Raw genomic sequence first — 24,522 nt, 5'->3', positions numbered from 1 at the left:
TGTCTTCAATTTTGTGTGACAAAACAAATGTAGAAAAAATTGGCAGTGCCATTTCTGCATTGTGATATCTATCTCATTTTCATTCATCATAGATTTATCAGTTATTAAAATGTAATCCTGTTGAATTTTTCCTCAATTATTTGTTTTTGCCATCTTAGGCTCTTTTTTTTCCACTGTATTAGAGGTGTGAGTAGGAGCCACATTTCTAGGTTTGTGTTTTGTTGATTTCTGAACTCCCAATTGTAATTACTAATTCTAAATATTATAGAATTATGATCTAATTATAACTATTTGATGCTATTAATTAGTATTCATGGAATGTGAAATTAAATGTATGTGGATATGGTATACCTGCACCTCTTCAGATATCTAACCTCAACTATAACAAACAGGATTACTTTTGCAAAAAATTTGCTTTGATTTTTTGTAAATTCACGTTTCCTGTTACACTGAGCCTTTCTAAAAAAAATCATCTTACTTTTTATCATTCAATAATCTTTAAGGAGGAAAGATCATCTTACATCATTAAATTGTAAGATGAATGTAGAAATGTACATCTCACGCTGTCCAACTTCCAAGTGGAAAGAATTTGAGGAGGTTTAGGATTGCAAAACCTGGCACGTTCACATGCAGTAACGTCTGTAAAGAGTTGTTTAATCAGCAGCCTTCTCTGTCTCTGGAGTCTGATTTTCTGTGTTACTTGTTGCAGTGCCTGACGTTATAGACTGTGGTGCCTGCCTTGTCGGAGGAATAAAAACAACAGCAACCTTGTGCAGAAATGAGGGGCTTAGGACTGGGAAGTTCTCTATAATGCCAGAGAAAGCCTGTCCAGCTCCTGGTTCCGGGGTGAGTGATTAGAAGGGAAATACTGGACCCAGCATGGTGCTGGTGCCCTGGTGTGAAGGCCTTTTGAGCCTGTCATGGTGTATTAGCACAGAAGTCATAAGGCCTTGCTGGAGACATCTGCACTGTGCCATTCCTTCAGGAATTCAACTTTATCCTCAAGACTAATCTCCTTGGATGACTGTACCTTCTTCTTGTGCTCTGGCTTGCCTTTGGAACAGGTTGTCTTACTCAGGGGAGAAGCAAACTGAGGCATAGATGAGGGAGAAGAAAACTGGCTTGAACTTCAACCTTGCCCTTAAAGCAAATAGAAATGCCATCAATTGTAGCATTGCATGAAGTAATTTCCTCTCCCTCCTCACCAAAAACATCCCTTACTGATCTTGCTGCTCCTGTAGACACAGCTATCCACTCCGGCCTTGCTCTGTCTTTAGCTCCCCATCACAAAGCAGGGCCTAAGTGAAACAGACAAAGGAGGTTAAACGGGGCAGGTAGACTGGCATTTTTGGTACTGGAGAAAAAGCAGATGGGCCAGGTTGTCCCTCCAGAGACTTCAGAGTTTCAACTCAGAGTTTTAAGCCTGGAAAAACAGACAGAGCTGTTCTATGAAAGGAAATGAGTATTAGGACTTCTGACACTGTCATTTGTCTTCAGAGACTGCACTTTCCCTCCTGCTTTCACCAAGGTCATTATAAAGCAGGGAGTATATTTTTTGTCTAATTAAGCCGTATTTATGAGCCACATTCTTTTGAGATATGTGAAAAAAAAGTATGGTAAGAGGTAAAACAGTGATGTTGTAATACACTGCCTGTTTCTGGTAAGCCTGTATTTTAAACACAACAACCTGGTCAATTAAATTTATTAATCTTTTTTTTTTTCTTTCTTGTTTTAATACCTTAGGTGGCTGTCACTGATGATTTTGTGATACAGGATCCTTTTGGGATCCAGCCTGCTGTTTTGGAGCTAGCTCCAGGGCAGAATGCAACAGTAGAGGTTAGTGCCAAATGCCATAGGAAGTTTTTTGACTTTACCAGATAAATTAACAGGCAAGATCATTGTAGAAGATCTGGCCAGACGTTGCAGTTTTAGGTTTGTGTGAGCAAAAAATGACTCTGACTGTTTCTTGCAAGTGTAAGTTTTAATTACTAGTTACAAAAACTGTCCTTTCAGGGAATATTTGCAAATTGAAGTGTATTACTTAGGAGAGAGAAATCAGTTACAGACCTTGCTATTTCCCTTCTCTCTTTCAGGTAGTGTTTTTCCCTTACTTGCCAGAAGCCTCACAGCAAACATTCACCATTTTGTGTGACGATTATCCAGTCAGTTATGTTACAGTCACAGGTTTGTTTCTAGCATGTTTCTAATTCCATAGATATTCAGATATTGTGAGTGGTGATTGCTGGCCTGAAGTGATGGTAACATTTTATGTCATTGGATTAAGCAAATACTGTGTCCCCTGATTACTTTTTTTTTTGTATTATTACTGCTCCTTCCCAGTGCATGGAATACATTGGATTCAGAAAACATTGAGCTCTTAACCTTTGGTAGCCAAAAATCCAAATGTAAAATGTCACCACATTGCAGAAAAGAAAACCGGTTGCCAGGTGCAACTCATCTCTTTTACTTTTCTATCAATAAGATAACTTGACCAACTATGAAACATCAGGTGTAACAGGGCAGAAATGAACCCCATTTAGGGCACATCTTAGATGAGGGAGTTCAGGAGAGGTAGGAAGTCTTTGGATTAGCTAAGGAAACCAGTTCAAATTCTTGTAAGTGTCAGTGCTTGTACTGTAATGTAACCGTGAGTGCTGTAACATGAGGCTTGGCTTGTAGTTTGTTGAATCACTTTATCACAGGTATTTACTTTGGTTTTTTTTTTACCACTTCATTTGCTGCTTATTTTAATTTTAATATACTGCTTATTTTAATTTTTAATACACTGCTCAAAACATCTGGGAGCCACATTGTCAACCACTGTAAACACCCTGCTCACTTCAGTGAAAAGATGCTGATGTGAGCTGAAGCTGTGGCCCTGAAACCCCTGTGAATAGCTGTGAAATTCATGAACAGAAGGTCTCTATTGATACATACTGATAAACAAAGAACATCAGGAAAATATTGTACAGTCAACACACTGGAGTTCTGAAACTTGAGGAAACACCAGATATGATCAGCAATGGCCATTACTGACATTTGCTATTGATTGTATGAACTATGTTAACAGTCAGATGGTAAACAGCAATACCTAATTATTTCTTCCAGGGGTTGGAGAGTTGGTTGCTCTGGAGCTTTTGTTTGTCACAGGTGGAGAAAGCAAACCTGAACTGGGGGAAGTCACTCATGTAACAGCACAGCATCTCATACGATTTGAGCCCCAAAACCCACACACCACTGAGGAGAAGATACTGGTTATAAAGAACTCCACGTATGTAGCTGCTATTAGAGTAATGCTCTGCAGTCTGGGCATACTGGTAGGGATCTCATTTGTCATACTCTGCTCTCTCAAGCTGGAGAAACCTTCATGCCCTTGATAAACTTTGTGCAGAATCTTTACTTCTTTTTGCTCCATTGTTTGGTAATTAAGGTTCAAGGAACATTGCACATGGATCAGACATTATGGCAACCATCAGCCAAGGTCAATGTATTTGCTTCAGTAGAGGCTAATCTACCAAAGATTCATAAATATACATGGTTGTAGGAAATACTTACAGGGTGATCCTGGTGAGATTTATGTAACTTTACATGTCTGCTACATATACTTGTGCAACTCAGCTAAGCACTCTTTTCCTTTCATAGTGCAGGGACGAGATGCTCCCAAGCATGCAATTCTGGCAGTAGACATCTTCCATAGAAAAGTCATAATACATCCTGGACTCCACTGGATCTCCACTGATTAAAACAGGAGCCCAATGTAATTAACTCACATTAAAATGCTCACATGGTTCCTACTATTGAGTCCTAATAGATTTAAATATAAATTCAATTTGAAGTCAAGGAATGTGTCCTTATGGATAATCACACCACACTGAACATAGTGGCATCCTGATTTTGCTCAAAATCAGTCAGGCTTTAACAGAAATACACTCGTGCATGATTGCAGCAGTGAGGGGCTGCAGACCATCAAAGCAGTGAGGACATCAGTGCTGGTTTTAGGTATATCAATGTAAATTGTTGCATGCTACAGTGAATATCTGGCAGTTGGTTTTGTGGCCTGGAAATCACACCTGCATAATGCCAGAACAGGCCAATGTTTGGATAAAGAAAGTGTGATTGGTGAACTGGATATTGTAAACTGACAAAGGATGTGACTGTGCCAATTTCCACATTTTCTCTGTCCTGTAATCACCACACCAGTCCCTGCACATCTGGTGTCAGCATTTGTATAAAACACAGCTGGCCAGGCTGAGAGTAAACGCCACAGGAGCAGGAAGAAAAAACCTTGTTTCTGCTACAGAAAGTGATACATGAAATTGTAAATGTCCAGTTTTATCAGTGATACTTTCAAATTCCAGTGTTCTTGCTCCCTCTTGCTAAGGCAGAATTTTTGAGGTCAGCATGAGCAAGGTTCTCAAACCCATGAAGACATTCCATGGAATACACTTCTGCTGAAGCAACCTAGTTTAGCAGCCTTTTCTGGATTGCAAAGAGTGTGGCAGAGCCATGGCTGTAATTTTAGCTGGAGCCATTGTGTTTGTTGACATGTTAAAGACCACATGTTGCATTTGGACTAAATTCAGAATGGTGATGCAGGTCATCAGCAGTGATCCAAGGCAAACGTACTGGTGTCAGCAGGAATGGTCCTGTTCATCCCAGATCCTTGAAAGAAGAATTGTAGAGTTTCTAAAAGCTGGATTATATGACAAGTTCAAATAAGGCAAGAAAGTGTTAAGCTATCTTACACATTTATAAAATTTACTTTCACATATTCTTTGTACATGTTCTTTGTACAATTCATATACTCTGACTCTATGCTGCCTCATCAGCTTTGTGGCTCACAAAGACTGGTAAGTCAAACCCCTGTAATCTGTAAAGATAGGAATTTTCTACCTGGAAAAAGGATCTGAACGTTTTCTTAATACATTTTTCTCAAAAATATCGGGTATTTAATCATAGCTTTTTTGTTGTTTATTGACTTCTTTGCAGCCATGTAGAACTTCCCTTCTTCTGGCAGATAACAAAGCCTAATCTGAAACCATTAACACCAGAAGAAACTGCAGGCTTTACAAAGGTCAAATACAATCAAGACACAGAGTCAGCCTTCTCCCTAAATCCTGAGCAGGGAGTTTTGCTTCCCTGTGCAGATCATGAGTTTATTCTCACTTACACTCCACTGGAGGTATGGCTCGTGATTCTTTCCTATCTGCAAACTCCAGCTGTGTATTTTTATGCAAGTCATAAAATCCTTGCTGTGCAACTTTTCTAAATTAAATTTAATTAGCTGGTACTATGCTCTGATAAACAGTGTTCAAAATGTAGAAAGTTACTGAAAGAAAACATGTTTTGACTGCAAAATTTGAGACACTTTCTGATCTCATGTAATTTTGAGGACTGACTGGACACAGTTAATTTTACACTGAAATTGTGGACGCATCTTCGTGGCTGCAGCTGTCCTGGCTGGTGAAGTTACCATCCTCACCCCTCTATCGGCTCCTCCACCAGCTCCTACCCCTTCCCCCTCTCCTTTGGGGATATGCCTTGTGCCTACTCCAGCCTAAATAACTTGGTTAACAAACAGTGATTATTTAAACTGTTTCCAGCTGTAGTTTTTTTGGCCTGAAATGGATCCTGTGAAGAGCTGAGTGGTGAATTCAGGGGATAGCAGGAGCCTTTGGCAGAGAATTGCTGTGTGCAGCTGTGGGTAAAGAGGGGTGCAAGGATGTTGGAATGCAGTTGTCCCAGGGACTGTTCTCTCAGTTTCTGCTCCCTTGTTCCTGTAAATCAGGAGCATGAGCTCACTGTATTTAGAGAAACTTGATCCAAAGAAAGCCCAAGAGTTGGAATGCCCCATGCTGCGTTGATTGACAGACGTAAGAAATATCTCAAATATGTATGGAAGAGAAGCTATGTGGCTTTTTAAAAATTATTAGTTAATAGAATATATATTGAATTAAAATATACATTGAAATTAGTATCTGTCTACAAACAAGGCTTTTGCAAAGCCCTTCAGATTTAAGGCCTGTTTCTGTGTTTCTTTTTTCCCCCCTCCATCAGAATAAAGAAGGCATTCTCTTCCCATGATGGCAAAGTCATGTTTCTTACTCAAGATCAGATTGATGGTCGATTAAGCTGAATACTCTGGAGCAGTTAGAAGAAACTTCTCAATTAGTGCAGCAGTACTGAGCCTAATTTGGGGAGCCTTTGCAGATGTTTGTGTGTAGTATGCAATATGCAAGGGAAATAATAACAGGCATGTCAAAAATGAGTATTTTTCTTGGAACTATACACCATGAGATCAGAATCTGGCTTAATGTTTTGCAGTCAAACGTGTTTTCTTTTAGTAACTCTACAGTTTGAATATTGTTTATCGGAGCTTAGTACTCCAATGATGATCATTCATCCTTTACATTACTTTTCCATCTTTTTTTTGATCCTCAACATAACTGATTACTTGATGCTAAAATCCTTTTCTCCTTCACCTGTGCAGCTGAAGAGTTATCACAGTGTGATTCAGATGGTACTGAGGGACATTCCAGAATCACCTTGGTAAGCCGAGAAACATTTCCCAGTAAGATATGTAGCCACAATTTATTTGTGCTATTACATTAAGTTTCTGGGCTTTTTCTTCTTTTTGGTGATGATGGATTGACAAGTATAAAGAATATTATCTGCAGAAGTAGTTGTGGTACAAAGAGCATCTCTGATATCCTCCCCCATGCCCAGGCACATGCCTGGCCCTAGCTTTTCCTGTCTTGGAAAAAGATAACACTATCATTTTTGTCTGCTTATTTTCCAGGGTTTCCTGCTACTACTCTTTGTCTCAGCAGTCTGTGACTTAAATACTTGTTCATGGACAGACTGGGACAACTAGAGTACCTTAAAGAATAATGAAGTTTTTAATTGTTCCCAGCTGAGCTAATTGCACACGGGCAGTCTGTACTTGAGAAACTTTTGATGGTTATCAGTTTTGATCTGGCAATTAAAAGACAGGATCCAATTTAACACCAGCTTAACATATTTGATGATTCTACCATATTTCCTCCCAAAGTTTAGAAGAGGGGATGCTTCATAACATCCCAGAATGCAGAGTAGGGGATGTAACAGCATTGGAAATAGAAGTTAAAGGATCAACAGAACCCTTTCATCTTCTTCTGGAGCCATATGCCATTATTGTCCCTGGAGAAAACTTCATTGGTGTAAATGTCAAGAAAACATTTAAGGTTTGTGTGCTTTTGACTTCACTGTTGTCATGTGTTTTGTGTCACTAGGTGTCATAGGTGTTATTAGAAGGTATCAGTCAGTGGTATTTTAGTTTTTCTGATACGTTTTTAGGCTGTGACTTGGGGAGGGTCTGCACTGAAATGCCCTACCCAGCCTGCTCAGCCCTACACTCCAGGCAGCAGCCTTTGTTCTTTTTTCGTCTCTCCTGTTTGATACCACTGATTTGACCTTTCTCAATGCTTTTCTGGATCACTAACCCATTGCTTATCACTTAGTCACTCCTGTGGTGTAGAAGTGTTCCAGCTGGGAGGAATAGTCAATCGATTAAATTAGCTCATAACAGAGGCACTGTTCATGCAAAGAACTACAGGAAGCACAGAAGAGCTGTGAAAGTCACATATGCTGCAGCTTGCTAGATGTTATTCTTTCCTGCAGGTTCTGGTAATTTCTCTTAGGCCATTCTGAGAGAGAATGCTGCTGCAATTGTCTGCTCACAGAGCATCCTTTTCACTGTGGATCAGGATCCTTTTGATCTTAGACTCACTTGGGAAAAATAGGCCTGTTAGTGAGAGCCAGGCAGGAAGACATTTCCCAGTTAATGGTCTTCCCCTTTTTTTCTTAGAGATCTTGCTAATCAGCATTTGGTTTTATGATTTCTCTTCCTATAACTTATTTTTTCAATTTAAGGCAGCCATTTCATACTTCCCAGTAATCCAATATAGCTACACATGTGATAGGGGTAATTAAGCCACTTACTGATGATATAACAACATCCTTTGCAGTTTCCAATTGCTTTTTTTAGTCTTAAAAACATAAGAATTTGAACTGAGCTTAGCGATAATTGTGCTTCAGAGAACAAAGTTATTTGCTGTAATTAAGAAATAATGTTTTGACTAGATCTGAAGAGCAGACAGAACATTTCAAGATCTTACATCTCCCTCACAAATAGAGCCTTTGACAAAAAAAAAGCTGCACTCAAAAGATTTGCAGTTTAAGTTTAGAAAGTCTGTTGCATTTTTGAAAAATGGGAGGAAAGCTTAAGAGTCTCAAATATGATAATGTTCTTGGAATGAATGGTTAATGGATTTTCTTCAGGTTTGAGGGAACACCTTCACCCATGTGAAGGAGACACTGTGTTAAATAATGATGACTCACAAAACCTAGTTTGCAGTGTATCAGAGCTCTCAGCAAATTGACTTGTTGCTCTGAAAGCTTAAAGTGCATTACTTGTCTCATTGATTTTAATTGTTTCAGCTGTGGAACAACAGCAAAACATTGATCAAGTACACATGGGAGACAATCACGGCCTGTGAGATCATGGAAGTTCAACCTCATACTGGTGTCATAGGTAAAGTTTCTGGGACTTGCAAGCATCAATTAATGAAAGAAATTACAGTAATTGATTATATCAATTTATGACAGATATAGAGCACTGTAATGTAAACTGAAAAAATACCTGATCCCCAGCCCACTGGAGCCAGCAGGAGACTTAATTTGATTCCAGAAGCTTCAGTAACAGGCTTGCAGCCAGTGATTTCTCACAAAAATGTGTGACAGCAGCCTGATATTTTCTCTTCTAGATGTGAATAAATGCTGTGAATTTGTACTTGCAATTTCTGGAAGCAAACCTGGGGTCATCAACTGTAACCTGCAGTGTCACATTGAGCTGTGTCCAGAGCCAGTTGTGCTGCATGTTGAGGCTGCTTTTAGGGTAAGGAACAAGAGGATGAGCTGTGTGGCCTGGCCATTGTCCAAATAAAGCTTTTTTGCCTCTCAATGGCTTGAGAAATCTCAAGTAGTTAGAAACAGGAGTTATTTTTGCTGTAGTAACTATTGAGTCAATGTTGATACTCCTATGATACTCAGAATTTTTCTGCCTTATATGGTGCATTTGCTTTCTGATATTCTCTGTGAATCAAATGTTAATCCTAGACAATAACGGCTCTTTAATGAGGCCATTTTGGAAGAGGTGTCCATTCTGATGTCTGTTTCCTGGTGTCCTAGGGTCCATTCCTTTGTATTGATGTTCCATCACTCTGGTTTGGTTTGGCTAAGCAGGGTGAGACTGTGTCAAGAACCTTTGAGATTAAAAATCTGTGTCAGGTGCCAGCACAGTGGAGGATGCAAGAAAGTCAGGTTTGTCTAGCTGAAAGGAATGAAGAGGTACGTCACTGCTACAGCTGGCTGTATTCCCTTCTTAGCTATTTTATTCCTTCTGCTTAGGAGTTATAATATTTCTTCCAGCTATCAGAAGTTCTAATTTTTGTGACTTCCTACAAAACTAGTCCTGCACAGTTTCATAAGTGCGTGAGTTCTTTTGAGATTAAATGCTTCTTTACAATTTTTCTCTACTTCCATTTATTACAAATCCCTGCCAGCCTGATCCAAAGAGACATGGAGTATTTCCTGAATGACAGTGATTTCAGCTGCTGCTGATATAAGAAGTTAAGGCTTTAGTAGAGCTGAGACTGCTGAACCCTCCTCCCACACACCCACACCAGCATCTTGGACAAGAATGCCCCCACTCCTCGCTGATGCTCTTCCTATTTCCACTCTCCCAACCCTCCTTCCTTGCCCTTTTGTCCAAGAACCTTTCCCACTTGTGGCCCCTTGCTGCTGCCTGGGAGCAGATGCTGCTGCTGAGGCTGATTGCTTCTCTTTCACGTTCCCTGTCAGTCCATGCACATCCTACTCTACTCTGCCCTTGGCTCTGACTGCCCTTCTCTCAGAAGCAAAGTCCTCTCTCCTTGTGTAGCCAGGCTTTCATAAAGCTGGCACTGTGCTTCCTGACATCTACCCAGGAGGGACTCAAGGGGCAGAGAGAAAGCACACATCTGAGGAAAAATTAGACGCTTGGAAGCCCTAATTAGATTGTGTGGCTTCAACATTATACCCTTGCTTTGCACGTGTCAAAAACATTTCTGTTCCCTCTCTCCTTTCCCAGGTATCTCCCTTCACCATCGAGCCATCAGCTGGAGAAATACCTCCTTTGGGTCTATGCAGAGTTTCAGTTCAGTTCACATCATTGCAGTGCCAGCGTCTCCAGACAGTGCTGGAACTGGAGGTAGAAAATGGAGAAGGAAGGTAAGGAGGAAAAGCAGCATTTACTTTGTTTTTCTGAGATTCGCATCTGGTTTTCACTTAAGGTAGTTTCCTCTCCTACAACAAAAATATGAACTCAGAGTGGGGCTGTGTAACCTATCAATGAACTATCAAATTTCTAATATTGCTAAATAAACATAAACATCATTCTTCCCAGCATGCTGTTTTATGTCTAGCACGTTTCATTAACAATAACAATAGACCATCTGTGTGTTTATTTCCAGTCATCTTCCTGTTTTTGTTGAAGTTCAGACCCCCCAAGCATGCCTGATATCTAGTCATCTAGTATTCACTGAAATTTATACTGGAGTTCCTGCCAAAGCAACCAGTAAACTTTTTAACCAGACACTGCTGCCAACAAAATACTTATGGGGAAAGGTAAATGCTCTTCTTATGGGTGAAGCATACAGCAGGGATAGGAATTGCAATTTCTATAGAAATACAAATAATAACTATTCTTGAAAGCTTTTCTGATGTATCTTTTGAGTAGTCATTGCTGTTTACTGGCTTGGGAGCAGAACTTCAGCTTTAGAGCAACCTTTATGAAAAGATTAGCTACCAATTGATGTCGTTATGTTCTTACTGTCTGTGTGTCTCTGGGAGAATGGGTGAGGGGTTATAGGATGTAAAGCCACCAGAGTGTTAAACAAAGTGCCCTGGCAGTTTAGGGTTTGCACTTTGGCGAAACAAAGAAATTATGGTGCTTTTGAATTGTGTCTGAATTCTGCTTAAATTTCACATTCTGGCTGGTTTCCAGCTTACAGAGTAGAAGCCCTAAATTTAGTGTCAGTATTTAAGCTGTGGTCTGAACTGCTTTCAGTCAATGGAAATTTATCAGTGCCTTGGTCATTTAGATCTACTCTAACATCCAGGGTTCAGCTCAGTTGCCTACATAAAAGCACTCAGTGCCATCCAAGATGTTCCTCAGGTGCCCAAGGGATCCCAACAGAGCAGATGGATGGTATAAGACCTTCAGGAAAACTCTTTGGAGCATCTGGGGCCCAGAAGGAATATGTACAGCATTTTTCCTGATATGTAATTTTGATGTGTGAACAAACGAGTGGAAGCCCTGGGTACATTCCATGTACTGCTGGTCACTTAGGGAAGGTGCCAGCACCAGGATTGTCTCTTCCCCACCTCTGTAGTGGAGAGAAGTGTGGCACAGCTGGGCTCCTGCTCTGATATCAGATAGGTTGGCTTCACCCTGGAAAGGCTTGTGACTGAGAGGGATGACAGTGACTCTGTTCCCAGCCCAGCAGCCTCAGCTGGGCACCTGAGTTACTTGAAGTGAATGTAGGCATGAGGATCTTATCACCCATGGGGGATTGTAAAGCCAGTCTTAAACTGTAGGTGTTGCTGCCTGAAAGTGTCCTAAGCCTGAGAATAGCTTGGTCTTTTTAGACCTCTGTGATATGAAGAGACAATGTGAGAGAATCAGCATGAGCTGAATTTCCTTTCTGTTTGCAGCTCATTGGAAGCCAGGCAGCTTTGTGCTCCGTCGTGGTCTCCCCTGCCAGTGGCACCTTAGGCCCAAATGAAGAGAAGGAATTCTGCATTGAGCTGTCAGCTAACACTGTGGTAAGTTTACAAACTGATGCACTTCTATAAAACAGCAAAAGTGGCTTGTTCATCTCACCTCCATCTGGCAAAAGGAAGGAATTCTATGTACAAAACCACATGCTCTTTTTTCCCTACAATATCTCTGAAATGGCTTTTCTTCAGAGGTACCACAGTTGAAGGCAAGAATTAAAGAAGTGCACATGGTGTGCAATTTCTACCCTCCCTCTTTATATCTCAGCTGTTCCTATTTTCTTCCTTTCTTGAAGTCCTGTACACTTGCTCTTAATGCTTATCACTCCTCTTGGAGCGTACAGATCCTCACTTTGGATTATCTGGAATGATATGGAGCAGAATGGCATATATATATAATACATTTGATTTTCTGACTGCAACTAGGCTCATGACATTTTGTTATTTGAAAACTTAAAAGGGGACTGATGGGACTGAGAGCCTGCAAAATACAGGAGCAGAGTTTACAAACTCCTGGAATTCAGAAATAGACTTTACAAGGGCATTCAAACAGCTGAGCTAGTGCACCCAAATACAGGATCTTCCTATAGATATGGTGTCTTAGTTCCCATTACAGTCACTGGAGATGGAGGTTTCATTTATTTGCTTAAAAGTAGGTGTTCAGTACTATCAGAGTTAGTATTTAAAACTTATGTAGCTGTGATACTTGGGAACATGGTTTAGTGGTGGCCTTGGCAGTGCTGGATTAATGTTTGGACTCAATCACCTTAGAATTTTCCAACCTAAATGATTCTGTGATTCAATACTTGGAGTATAGGAACTGTGTCAGAAATCAGTAATGGAGCAGTTCTAGGCTCACAGACAACTGCAGGTACAAAGCCGAGAAACAGCCACAAATTTTTAACTCAGTACTGCCTTCTAAGCAGCTCCAATACTGCAGAAAATGCACTGAAAACAATTCAGTAAGACTTCTCACAATCCTATTGTTCTGGGTTTAATCCAGGGAAGTTTACACACTTTTTAAAAATAAATGTCCTACAGAGGCTGCCTTTCCTCTATGATATGTGCTTCATTCACAAGGACACTTGATTCTTTGCTTTTTAGGGTGAGCTGAAAGACCTCACCCTTTCCTGTAGCATAGAAGACATGGTTGAACCCCTCTTTCTGAGCATTTCTGGAGAGGTGAAGGGACTACATGTCATCTACTCAGTACCTAGTGACAATGGAGTTGCCAGGTAAATCTGACCAATTTTTATTTTTCTAATATGTAGTCTGATTACTGTATTTTGGAACATGCTCCTCTTTATATTTTTTCATATAAATGAGTATGTCTTTAATTTGGCAGGTTGGCACGTTATACATGATAAAAATTTTACCCCAAATAAATCCTTACATGGGTAGAAGTGAAAAAATGAAAAGCAGAAAATGCTGATGACAAAAATCATAGACTGCATGGTCCTTTTACACTGCGCATCACAACCTCATTGCATGTTGCACATTTTTAAATCTCCTGAAATCATCTGTGGCATAAGAAAATGAGACCCATGTCTAAATGCTACTCGTACTTTTTCTGGCAGTGGTGAAGGACAAATGCCTGAAAGCCCATGTGAGCTTCTTTTGGACTTTGGGTCTGAAGTTGCATTCAAAGATGTTGTAAAGCGTCAGCTGATTCTTACAAATCCCACTAGAATCAGTGCTCCGTTCACACTGGAAGCTGAGTATTTTAGTGCCTGTTTGCTGCCTCCAGAACCAGGAGCCTGCCCGTGAGTCTTGCTGTTCTGCATAATGACTCAAATACTAGTTTAGGTCTGGATTAAACCTGAAATCAGATCTGGTTTTTTTCATGTTCTTCAAGCTACTTGGTGAAAAGAAGAGGGCCTGTGACAGAACATGCAGCCAGAAAAGCAAAGTCAGGTATGAAAAGAGCACTTAATTCCTTCAGTGGACAGAAGGTGAAAGCCAACTGCCTGCCATATTTAGCACTAAATGTGCCAGTCAGGCACATCTGTTCACAGTTGGAGTACCTGGTGAAGTCTAAACTGTTAAATTACTTAGTTCCTCAGCTCATTGCTGAGTTTGAAAGCCCACATTGTATACGAATTAGGTCAATCTTTCTTTTCCCTTTTTGCTTTTTTCTCTTTTCTCCTCCCTTTCTTTCTCTCTCTTCTTTTTCTTGCAAACAACAGTGTGAAACAAAGTTGGTGATTCTGGTGACAGTTCACCCCCAGAACACTCCCAGCACACGGGATGGATGACATGCAGAATGTTTGGCTCCTTCTCTCCTACACAGTTTCCCAGTACCACTGCAGCAGGCTTTTCTCCCTCAAACCCTTTACTGTACCCTCCCCACTGTGGAAAGCTACAGCACAGCCCATCTGTCATTTCTGATGTGTTGTACTGAAAAATGATAATATTTGGAGCCACATGAGACTGAGGGAGGGAGGAAATGGGAGCAAAATGCTGTGAAGTGTGGATGTGTCTTCTGTATCCAAAATAAAACTTGCACATATTGGTACCTTGCCATAGAGTTTGGTATCTGTTACACAGACAGAGCTTTTCAGTTGTTGAATTAGTGCTTAAGATTGGAAAAATGCTGTTCTGACAGATTCCGTGCAGGCCTAGGTGACTCAGAATGTGGAAAGACTCTGCTCTTTGTAATTAATTCTTTGCATGGAAGAGCACACAGAGGTAAACAGACAGCTGCTAATGGAACAATATACAGTCGACACAAATCCCAGCCTATTTTTCTCAAATTGAAAGTGTGTTTTCATGTAACCAGTTAGTGCCTTGCATATCCCAGAGAGTCCTGGATCAGGTTGTTGGAAGGGAGTCCTGCTGTAAAATGTTCTGGGCAAGCACTAACTCCAAAAAACGGAGTAAGACCCACTGCAGAAGGGAACTTGGGTAAAGTGGTATAAATGTGAGCTGTGTAAATGATCCCAGGGTTTGTTTTTTTTAATCAGTGAGGTTAAGCTGATTAATAGCAACTAAAACCATGGTCCTATGTATTCTTCGAAAGACTAACTTTGTTCCATTTCCTTAAAATTCATGAAATGCTTCTTTGCTGTGCTCCTTCAGAGTATGCAGCTGCACTGCTGTCTCAGGGGAAGGGAGCAGCTTTCTGTATACAACCTTCCACAGGAACTCTGAAAGCTTTCCAGCAGCTCACCATAGAAATAGCAGCTTACAACAACATGTGGGGAGAGTACCAGGATAATCTTGTCTGTAAGGTAGGTGGGGTTTCGGTTTTACCATGGCAGATTTTACACCAATTTTATTTCCCAGGTGCTTTTCTGTTAGAAATATTTTTTCAGTTTTTTAGGACTTCTGTAAAAATTCAGGGTGGATCTTGCTATACCACTACCTCCAAAAACATGTAAGGAACAATTGTTTGGTTTTGGGGGGACGTGTTTATTCCTTGGGAGGTTTTCATGTGCCTTGAAAATGACTGGAAGTCATAAATCCATATTTGATTTATAACATCTGTTTGGGAGCTGGCCAGTGCACTGCTCTGCTCTACCAATACCATAGATTGTGTTGTGTAGAAAAGCAGCAGGAAAGCTGATAATGCATGAGGTATTGCATTCTCCTGCTGAGAAGAGTTGTTGTTAGCATATGAATTAGAGGCCATCAAAAGAAACTGGTCAAAAATATTTGAAAATACAATCAGTTTGCAAAACATAATCTCATAGCACAGAGAACTAAGGTGTAATCTTGATTCTAATAGCAAAAATTCATTTTAATAGGTGGGAGACTTACAACCTAAATTAATTCCTATGCAAATGACTGTGAAAGGCTGTCCAATCTTCCTGCAGGTGACAGGACCGCAACCAGAGCCACCCATTATCAGGTATAGTGCAAAATACTGTCAAAGAAATCAGAGAATTAAATACCAATGGACTGCAGCCAACATACACACCTGTTCCATCTTGTGATATAATGAGAAGGTCAGCAAAGTGGCTGTCAAAGTACAGGATCTGCTTCTAGAACATCAATACATTTGTCTCTGCCAACACAATTAGAAAATAATCTGCACACAAGGCTGCTCAGGTTTGCCAGCAGTCGCTGCTCTGGGCTTGCAGTCGTAGAATTTTACCCAGTGCAGCCTCCTCTGACTCTGTGGAGATGGAAACTGGCACGTGGCAGCAGTTCTCATCATCCACAGCTCAATTCTCCCTGGCCCTGTACCTGGACCAGGAGAAATGCGGCCCCGAGGTCAATAGTGGCAGGGGAAGGTTTAAACCCTCTCATACAGTAAATGGCATCTGCACCTCAGGATGAGGGGTATGGGCTGGTTTTTGGGGAGCACAGCACTGCATGTGGTTACCCTGAAATGTCTGAGACTGCTAAAAAAACTAGGGAAAACAAGAGACTGATAAAATAAACCAATATTGTACTTCACAGTGTAGGGCGTGCCTTACCTGAGAGCTGTTCCAGTGCAGCCAGATTTGTTTCCACTTTTAAACAACTCTTCAGTGATTTCAGACAGCGATTTTCTGTCCTCTGCATGTACTGACAGCAAGGTTCCCTGTTCAGGTTTGGCACTCAAGTCTCGGGAGGGTCCCCTGTCCTTCGAAGGGTCCAGCTCAACAATCCCACTCCCTTTGGTAAGGATGATTTTTGTACAGCAAACATTGACACTTTCATTGTGTTCCTTATGAGAATAAAAGTAGAAGGACCCCATGTTAATTAACAGGCCTACTTGTTTCCTAATGAACATATTTTAGCAAAAATGATGGTAATAATATATAAGAGAGTGACTCAATGTGTGGCTACTATGCAATTGCACATTCTATCCTGATGGAGCTGGGTTTTCCCTCATTGAAATGGTGGCTATGCAGGATTTTATGTTTTTATGAAATTCTCACAACACCAACCCTGGTCAATCAGGTGTGCTACCTGCTTCTTACTGGCATCATCTGGCTCTTCTGTGTAGTCTTTTTAGCTCTTGAGTGCAATTTTAAGCTCTTCACAGCAAAGTCAATCACCTTTTTTTTTTAATTCTACTAAATCCATTTGCTTAAACAAAATACTTATAATTTATCTTAATTATAGTTTAGGATATAGAAAGTGCTCAAACTATAGCAAGATCTTAAATCATTTTAGTTTACAGAAAGCGTGGGAAACTTAAGAGATACACTTTAACACAAATCCAGTTGCCAGACACAAATTTGTTACTTGATATCCTGGTTCTCTGGTACCAACAAAGCCATGAGTCCTCTCACTGACTAGAAGTAATTGTCCTTTTTTCCTTTCCCATTCAGACATCCGCCTGGACTGGGAAATTTACAACCACGAGCCAGATGATGAAAAGCTGGTGGACCTGTTGGTGCTCTTTGGAGACCCTTTTTCTGCTATGGACATGGCTGGAAACGAGGCTGCATCAAGTGGTAGCACCTCAGAGTCAGAGGTCATGTTAACGTTGGATCCAGCTGCCATTCCCTGTGGAAGCATTTATCCAGCTTTGGAAACCACGGATGAGGTCAGTGCTTAGGCCGTTTCTTATACTGCTGCTGAGATACATGATGGGGTTTTTGGCATGAAGGGTTGAAAACAATAACAGGAGATATAACTTGTAACTAGGAGCTGGATTGTTCAAAGAAACGTCAGCAGCTCCTCTCCCAGTCAAGCACGCAATACGTGGGTAGGTGGCTATGGGGATCAGCAGTCTGTTTCCAGAGTGAGCTATAAGCAATTAGCTCTCCTTAAATTGTTTTAAAAGCTACAGAGATACTATTGCCAAACTATTGCCGTTATTACATGAAAGAATTAAAATAACTAAAACTTCTTAATTTGGCTCTGCTTTTCTCATGGGTGCTTTCTGGTGTCAACATGTGCTGTAGTCAGGGAGCAGAACCTACCCTGCAAATTTCAAATTGCAGCTAATGATATGGAGGTATTTATCCCAGTGCTAATATTAGATTGGTTCTGTTAGAATATGGTAACAACTGTTACATGGGAGGTTTGATTATAATGTGGCAATTTACTGTGTTGACGGGCTGGGAGCGACAGGGAGAAGGTATCCCCCAGGATATGTATATTTCTCTGGCAGAAGCTTCATGGAAAAGATACTAAAATCACATTTTCTCTGCTTCAGCTCAGAATGCACAGTTGTTTTTAACACAGCTCTAACCTTTCTTGTGCACAAAGGGAACAGTACTGCCCCAGAGTGTTGGTTTGTATAATGCACAAGATCTTGTACCCTAGCTGGATGCTTCTCTAGGTAGAGCAGGACCCAAGCATGCACATTTTCCAAGGAACTCAGGAGCAGTTCCAGGAGAGCTACTCTGTGGATGAGAAAATTAATGTACAGGACACATCCACGTGTCCAGTCTTTGTGCCAGAAATAAACTGGAGCTGGCCATGCTTCTTGACCAGTGCAGCAGTTCTGTGTGCACATCACTCACATTCCTCCCTTGCAGTGTAACAGTTTTAACCATTCCCCACCCCTTGTCTCTGCAGCCTCCAGGTTCTGACAGCAAAGAGAAGGAAATCAGCAGTCAGGAGTCTACAAGAGAGAAAATTATCTCTGTACTTATGCGACCTCATGAGGGGGTGCCTGCAGACAGCCCCTACTCCATTGCTCCAAGGCAGATTGTAAGCTTTTACATTTTCTTTGTGCTTCGATTTAGCACATTTTCTGCAGGGCAGAGGAGACAGAGAAGGAGGAGGAGATAGTTTTGAGTTTGGTTTGAAATAGACTCTACTAAGCAGTGAAACATCAGGCTGGAAGGCTTTGGGGTCCTGAAGATGATAATGAGAAGAGTTTGCAAGGTCAACAGAAAGCATCCTATCTACATCTGAGCAGTGGACTGATGACTGGAATTAAGTGTTAGTTGTACTCCAGACTGGCATCTCTAGTCTTCTCACTTGGTGAAATGTGGGAGCCATCCAGCCTGAAGCTTTGGAAACATGCGGAGCTGGAAATCAGGCTTCTGGGAAAGGGATACTCTGTAGACAACTCTTTTGGATAAACCATTGTAACCCACAGTGCTTCACAAGGAAGTTGTGCAAATACAGGCCCACACTGTCACAATCCCTTAGGAATATCATAAAGTAATGACAACATTGGAAAGATCTAGCTATGGATGACAGGGTTGCCCAAAACATCAGTGTGCTAATTTTATTTTTAATTTTTTTTTTTTTTGCCAAAGGGTTTCAGTTACAAGTTAAAATGAGCTAAAGATTACATAAAGAAATTATGACAGAAATGAAGCTGCAGTGAGCTCTGAGGTGGTTGAGACTGAGAAAGGCCAGACAAACAAGTGCCTCACTGTGGAGGCAGCTTTTGTGGGGTGTAGCCAGCAGCAATATCAGGATTTAACCATAACCTGCATAGTTCACCTAAAGAAAGCAGAATCTAGTCCACCTGTAAATCCCAGAAAATCCACTGCAGCTGGCTAGTGCACGTGATTACATTCCCTGCTGTCATGTAAAATTAAAAAATAGCCAAGACTAAACTGAACTGTAAAATATTCCTAGTTCACACTTGTAACTCTTCAAAAAACGTTTCATATATATGTAAGTTGTGGAATAATCACCTGAGGTAGCCAGGAAGTAAGAGTGGGTAGAACTGGGTATTTTTAAAAACAAGCAGATGTGTACATATGTTTGTGTACTTAGAGAATTGGTCTGTGACTGTGCTTAAACTCTGTTGATGCTAAAAAGTGGCCACAGTGATATTTGCAGCTGAAGTAATTGTCAGTTTTGCTGTCACATGTTGGCATTTTCGTGCAGGCCCGAGCGTAGCCCGTGCCCGGGGGATTTCATGCTGCTTGAGCAACTCAGTTTTGGCAGCTGCATCCCGAGGGTTCTTGTGCAATCCCCGGCAGGTCCCTGCACTGAACACTCTCTCCCGGCCGCAGGTGGTTCCAGGAGGTGGCAGCAGCGACGTTTACATCTCCTTCACCCCACTCGTCCTCCCGGACACCGAGGCTGAGCTGTGCTGTGAAGGGGTGGTGCTGGGCTTCATGAGCCTGGACAACAAGGTAAACCGACTGTCACAGCAAGGCTAAAGGTAACTGGGAGATAATCGTTTCCCTTCCTGTAATTTATGTACAGGCTGCTGTTACCTGGCCAGTCTGTGTAAACAGTCGTGTTCCTGCTGTCCTGTACATCCTTCCTTAACCGGGGTTGTTCATCTGTTGCATTTGTCTTTAAGCTTGGAAGCATTGTGGGGCAGGAATGTCACCGTCTTCTTGCATAGTCTGGGGCAGCAGACCCCAGACAAAAGCCCAGGGTTTTGAAATGGTATCACAACATCAGGTTTTATTGATAACAATAGTTAACAATGGGAGTGAGACTCAGGACTGCTGAGTCCTGTTCCTGGCTGTGCATCCACCTTCCTGTGTGAATTTGGACAGCATATCTCTCTTCTGGGAAACTTCCTCTTCAACAACTGCTGATGTGAGGCTTGAATAGTGTTTTATGAATGGCTCAGCATTTCTCTGACATGAATCGTTGCAAAGGTGCAAGGTAAACTGAATGAATGATAACAGAATATTCAATAAAAGCAACCCTAATAATCCTTATTCCTGAAGAAAGAAATGTAGAATAATAGAGTCCTGGAATAGTTTGGGTTGGAAAGGACCACCTAGTTCCAACCCCCTGCCATGGGCAGCAACATCTTTAACCAGAAAATGTTGCTCCACACTCCATCCAACCTTGAATGCTTCCAGAGATGGGGCATCCACAGTTTCTCTGGGGAACTTGTGCCAGGGCCTCACCACCCTCAGAGTGAAGAATTTCTTCCTAACATCTGATCTAAACCTGCTGTGCATCTGTATCACCCACAGCCATTCAGAGTTCAGCTCCTACTTGGCCTCTGCTGTTCCATCATGTCTTACAAACAGGCCCTACATTGCCAAGCAGAATCCTATTTTGGCTACCAGCCTCTCAGGCTCAAAGCAGTATTTCAGGTTTAGTGCTGCCATTTCACCCATGATTTCTGTTTCCATGTTGTTGTCAGCTTGCAAGGGTGGTCCCTAACAAGGTGCATCGCAGTCATGGCTATGACACCCCACCGTTACGAGTGCACATGGAAGCTGTCCTGAGGCATCCCCTGTAAGTACCATCGTGCTCACAGCTGGCCCCACATGGAATAGGCCAGCCTGGGGCAGGGCTGTGACCAGCCCTGGTTCTTCACCCTCAGGTTAGAAGTGGAGATGGATCACGACAGAGGAATGGTGTTTTATTCAGTGGCGAGTGATCTCCTACCTGCTAGGCCTTCTTATGGAGTGAGTATCTCCCACACTGATGTATTTGGCTGCTTTGTATTGCTGTGCTGCTGTGACAATTCAGAGCTGTGTGCACATGGCTGTGCAAACACATCTTTATCACCAGTAGCCTCATTTTCTATATTGCACATAACAAGATGGGGAGCAAAAGAAAGCACTACAAGTACTTATTAGCCAGGAATAAGAAAAGCTGAGCTCAGACAATGCCTGTTTTATTCAACTTTCTCTTTTATTGTAGGGAAGTTTGTAAGTAGAAAAATAAGTTCTGATTTTCAGGACATAAAGGTCCAATAGCAAAATAAGTCACTTCAATTTCTGTGACCCTTGAAATTTGAAAACGTACACTTTATTATGTTACTTTTATTTTGGTTTTTCACTCAAGAATGCTGAATAACACAGGTAGAAAATACTGGGTTGCTGTGGGGTAAAATCCTTCAGATCCCTGCTGGTGCTCCATGACCAGACAGAGCAACGCAAACCTCTTCAGGGAGTTAAAACTGACCAGTTCTGAATCATTTCTCCCCCAGGTTTTGACAGATTCAGTAATTACTCAGAGTTTGAAACTCATGAATTGTACCAAGGTTCCTCTGTACTTCAGAGTTTTTCTGTCTACGCCCTCTACTCCCTTCAGCCTCTCCAGTGCAGATCCCAAGAAGAGCACCAAATCATCCCACAGCAAGAAGGAGGAAAGGGAGCAGCAACCGCAACACGTACTTTATCCACAGCAAAACATGCTGGTAGGCTCAAAAATAATAATCCTGTGCCAGAATAGAGAGAGTTTAGTAATTGGTGTGTTAGTGTGGCCCAGATGAACCACAGAAAAACACAACCAGCATAGAAATCTCCCAGTTACAGGGGAAATAGTGGTGTATTAGCAAATACTAATTACTGCCATTTTGCCTGCTATATTGCAGGTGCAGATTATTTTCTCTACAAATAATCTTTTTCTGTTCCTGATGTACTTTTCCCATCAACTCTGACCTGTTGCAAACTACTGCAGAAAACCCTGTGGGTTTTGGAGCTCACCTGAATCAATAGCCATATAGATGTTGGACAAATTAAAAGAATTTCCAAGGACTGCAGTCCTCCCTCATTTCCTTAAATTAGATGTAGGAAGTGCAAGGAGAGGAAAATTTGATTCGTTTTGGGTGTACAAATTACATTAAAGGAAACAAAGTCCAGGAGTAGAGAATGAGGTAACCTGCAAAGAATGAGTAACTGTTGTATTTTTGAAGTGTGCTTCTCATCTTGCTGTGTTCATTTTGACATGGAGCCACACACATCTCAATTCTGCATGTGTGGGAAGAAGGAGGATTTACATGTCTAAGACAGCTTTGGGAATATGGTATTTGTACTCTCAGGAATTCAAAACCTTTAGCTTGCTAGAGACTTTCTCCCTTGTGGCTCAGAGATCAGCTGTTCACCTTTACATTCCATCTCCGTGTACTGGATTCATAGGAAATAGCTGTGTATTTTGTTTTAATTATAATGCTTTGTTCCAGTGGGAATTTGGCTGCTGGCATGACATCTTTGGGTTCCAGTGGGAAAATGTGTGCCTGGGCCTTTGTACAATGTGTACTTTGGATTTCCTGCACATGGTGTCGTCTTGTGTGATAGTCATCACCTCTTCCCACAGGTGAAAGTGTCATTCCACACAACTCTGGAGTTACTTAGGTATCAACATTTGCCAGAGACCCAGCTGCTTCCTGGACTCCAAGTGCTCCAGCTGGAGAATGGAGAGAGAAAGCTGAAGTTTAATCAAAATCTGGTCATTGAGCACAGTAACTACACTACCCAGGTAAGGTCAGAGCAGGATCTCTGGGCCCTGGGAAAGGGCTGTTTCAGCAGTATCTCTGATTAGGATTTACTCAGCCTTGAATTACAGGCATCTCTGGACTAAATGGGCTCATCCAGGTAAAGTAAATGGCTGTGGGGTTGCTCTCTGCAGAGACTGCAGGTGACTCCCAGGTGGGCAGTGCAGGTTGGGGTCACACCCTGGTGCTGGTACCCCAGCTCTCTGCATGGCAGCCCGGCTGACACTCAAAGGGCCACACGCCCAGTCACAGGATGACTCTGAGACAGGGGGCAGGACTGTCTCAGTGAACGAGCCATGCCTGAGTCACCAGGCACTGCCTCCTGCAGCACCCACAGGCTTCTGGAAAGGCTCCTGAATCCGTTGAGCTCCTGCGGTGTGGTCAAAGCCCACGTGCATTTAAAGACCAACCTCTTCCAGTCAGAAATCTATATCCCCCTTCCCAGCCTTCAGCAGCCCCAGTACACTGCAGGCACTTCTGTTTTCTTTTCATACCAGGTATTTCTGAGCAGTGACCTGTATAAAACTGAGCACCATATCTAAGATACAGTCAATTGAATCATAATCTTGGGCAATCTGCACAAACTGAATGACTCACAGTGGGCCATATACAGTCCTGAGGGACCATGAGATGCTGTAATGTCTGCAGCTCCACAGAAAGCCCTAAAAACAAATGAGAACGTTTACTCCATGTTACTTCATTAAGACCACAATGTCTGGTTTGAAAACCTGTCCCAAAACAGTAACACACAAGCAACAACTTAATTCACTCAAGGCTGTAGAATGGGAATTCACTCTGTTACAAAAGAACACAGAACAATAATTCTTGATTCAGTGGTTGGGGTTAAGAATGATCAGGCTGTAGCAGGAATTACTAAAGCTCTATAAAAATGCAGTGGGTTTTATTCTCTTTTCCCTTTCCCCTGTTTTGCAGCTGGTCCCAGTGACTGCCTACCTCACTGTTCCAGTCCTGGAGCTCTCCTGTGACAGGGTTGATTTCCAGACCTGCTTTGTTGCTCAGACCAAGACAGAACATGTCTTCCTGTATAACAGGAGCAGCTGCAGAAGCTACTGGACTGCTTTGCTGGGTATTCTGGTTTTGCAATTGATTTCCTTGTTAGAGAGTTTCACTATTCAGTGTTTTTATAAAGACTGCATGCACTCACTCAATATAGAGGCAGTATGTGATGATCTTGGGTGCAGACATATGGTCTGCTTTTGTTCTCACTTTTGTGGGCTTTTCCCTGTTTCTCTTTCCCCCCCCTTTTTTGACTAATATTATTGTACCACTACTGATTTCAGCAGTTACTCCACATCTAACCAAAAGATTGATTCTCTCAGCCCTCACAGTTCTTTGATGTGCTCTGCTCATTTGTAAATCAGTCCTAAGGAGCAGCAAGAAGCAGCAGCTCCTCGTGGGTAGTTTGAGCATGAGCCTAATGCTGTTAACAACAGATGGATTCCAGAAGAAAGATGATCAGGGCCTTATTCTTTCAGTGTGGAGACCACTGATGACTGCCCTTGATTAGAGGATGAAAACAGAGTCTGGGCACATGCACAGAAACCCTGACAGTGTGAGACGTGATGTATTAGTTGCTCAGCAAAGAGGTGCCTTGC

At 41.8% G+C, this 24,522-nt stretch overlaps 1 protein-coding gene across 3 annotated transcripts in view; it reads left to right on the top strand.

Moving 5' to 3' along the window:
• Nucleotides 1-24,522, top strand: part of DLEC1 (DLEC1 cilia and flagella associated protein) — a 33,461-nt gene that overhangs the window by 5,994 nt on the left and 2,945 nt on the right. The window contains exons 10-36 of one of the 3 annotated variants that reach the window (XM_042043552.1): nt 710-846; nt 1,744-1,836; nt 2,094-2,184; nt 3,109-3,271; nt 4,990-5,182; nt 6,491-6,549; nt 7,052-7,223; nt 8,479-8,572; nt 8,805-8,935; nt 9,229-9,387; nt 10,169-10,308; nt 10,551-10,704; nt 11,794-11,904; nt 12,961-13,091; nt 13,434-13,619; nt 13,712-13,770; nt 14,935-15,086; nt 15,603-15,706; nt 16,393-16,463; nt 17,121-17,338; nt 18,319-18,453; nt 19,722-19,844; nt 20,825-20,919; nt 21,008-21,092; nt 21,620-21,829; nt 22,729-22,890; nt 23,840-23,993. In XM_042043552.1, coding sequence (XP_041899486.1) covers nt 710-846; nt 1,744-1,836; nt 2,094-2,184; nt 3,109-3,271; nt 4,990-5,182; nt 6,491-6,549; nt 7,052-7,223; nt 8,479-8,572; nt 8,805-8,935; nt 9,229-9,387; nt 10,169-10,308; nt 10,551-10,704; nt 11,794-11,904; nt 12,961-13,091; nt 13,434-13,619; nt 13,712-13,770; nt 14,935-15,086; nt 15,603-15,706; nt 16,393-16,463; nt 17,121-17,338; nt 18,319-18,453; nt 19,722-19,844; nt 20,825-20,919; nt 21,008-21,092; nt 21,620-21,829; nt 22,729-22,890; nt 23,840-23,993 — 3,582 coding nt within the window. The other 2 variants (XM_042043553.1, XM_042043554.1) reach the window with 2 other exon arrangements.

Source organism: Corvus kubaryi, unplaced genomic scaffold (genome assembly GCF_017639235.1).
Source record: "Corvus kubaryi isolate FWS band 111438036 unplaced genomic scaffold, C.kubaryi_AGA036_p1.0 37398, whole genome shotgun sequence".
Taxonomy (NCBI): domain Eukaryota; kingdom Metazoa; phylum Chordata; class Aves; order Passeriformes; family Corvidae; genus Corvus; species Corvus kubaryi.
The sequence above is the reverse complement of the archived record's forward strand: the minus strand, read 5'-3'. Positions and strand labels throughout refer to the sequence as shown.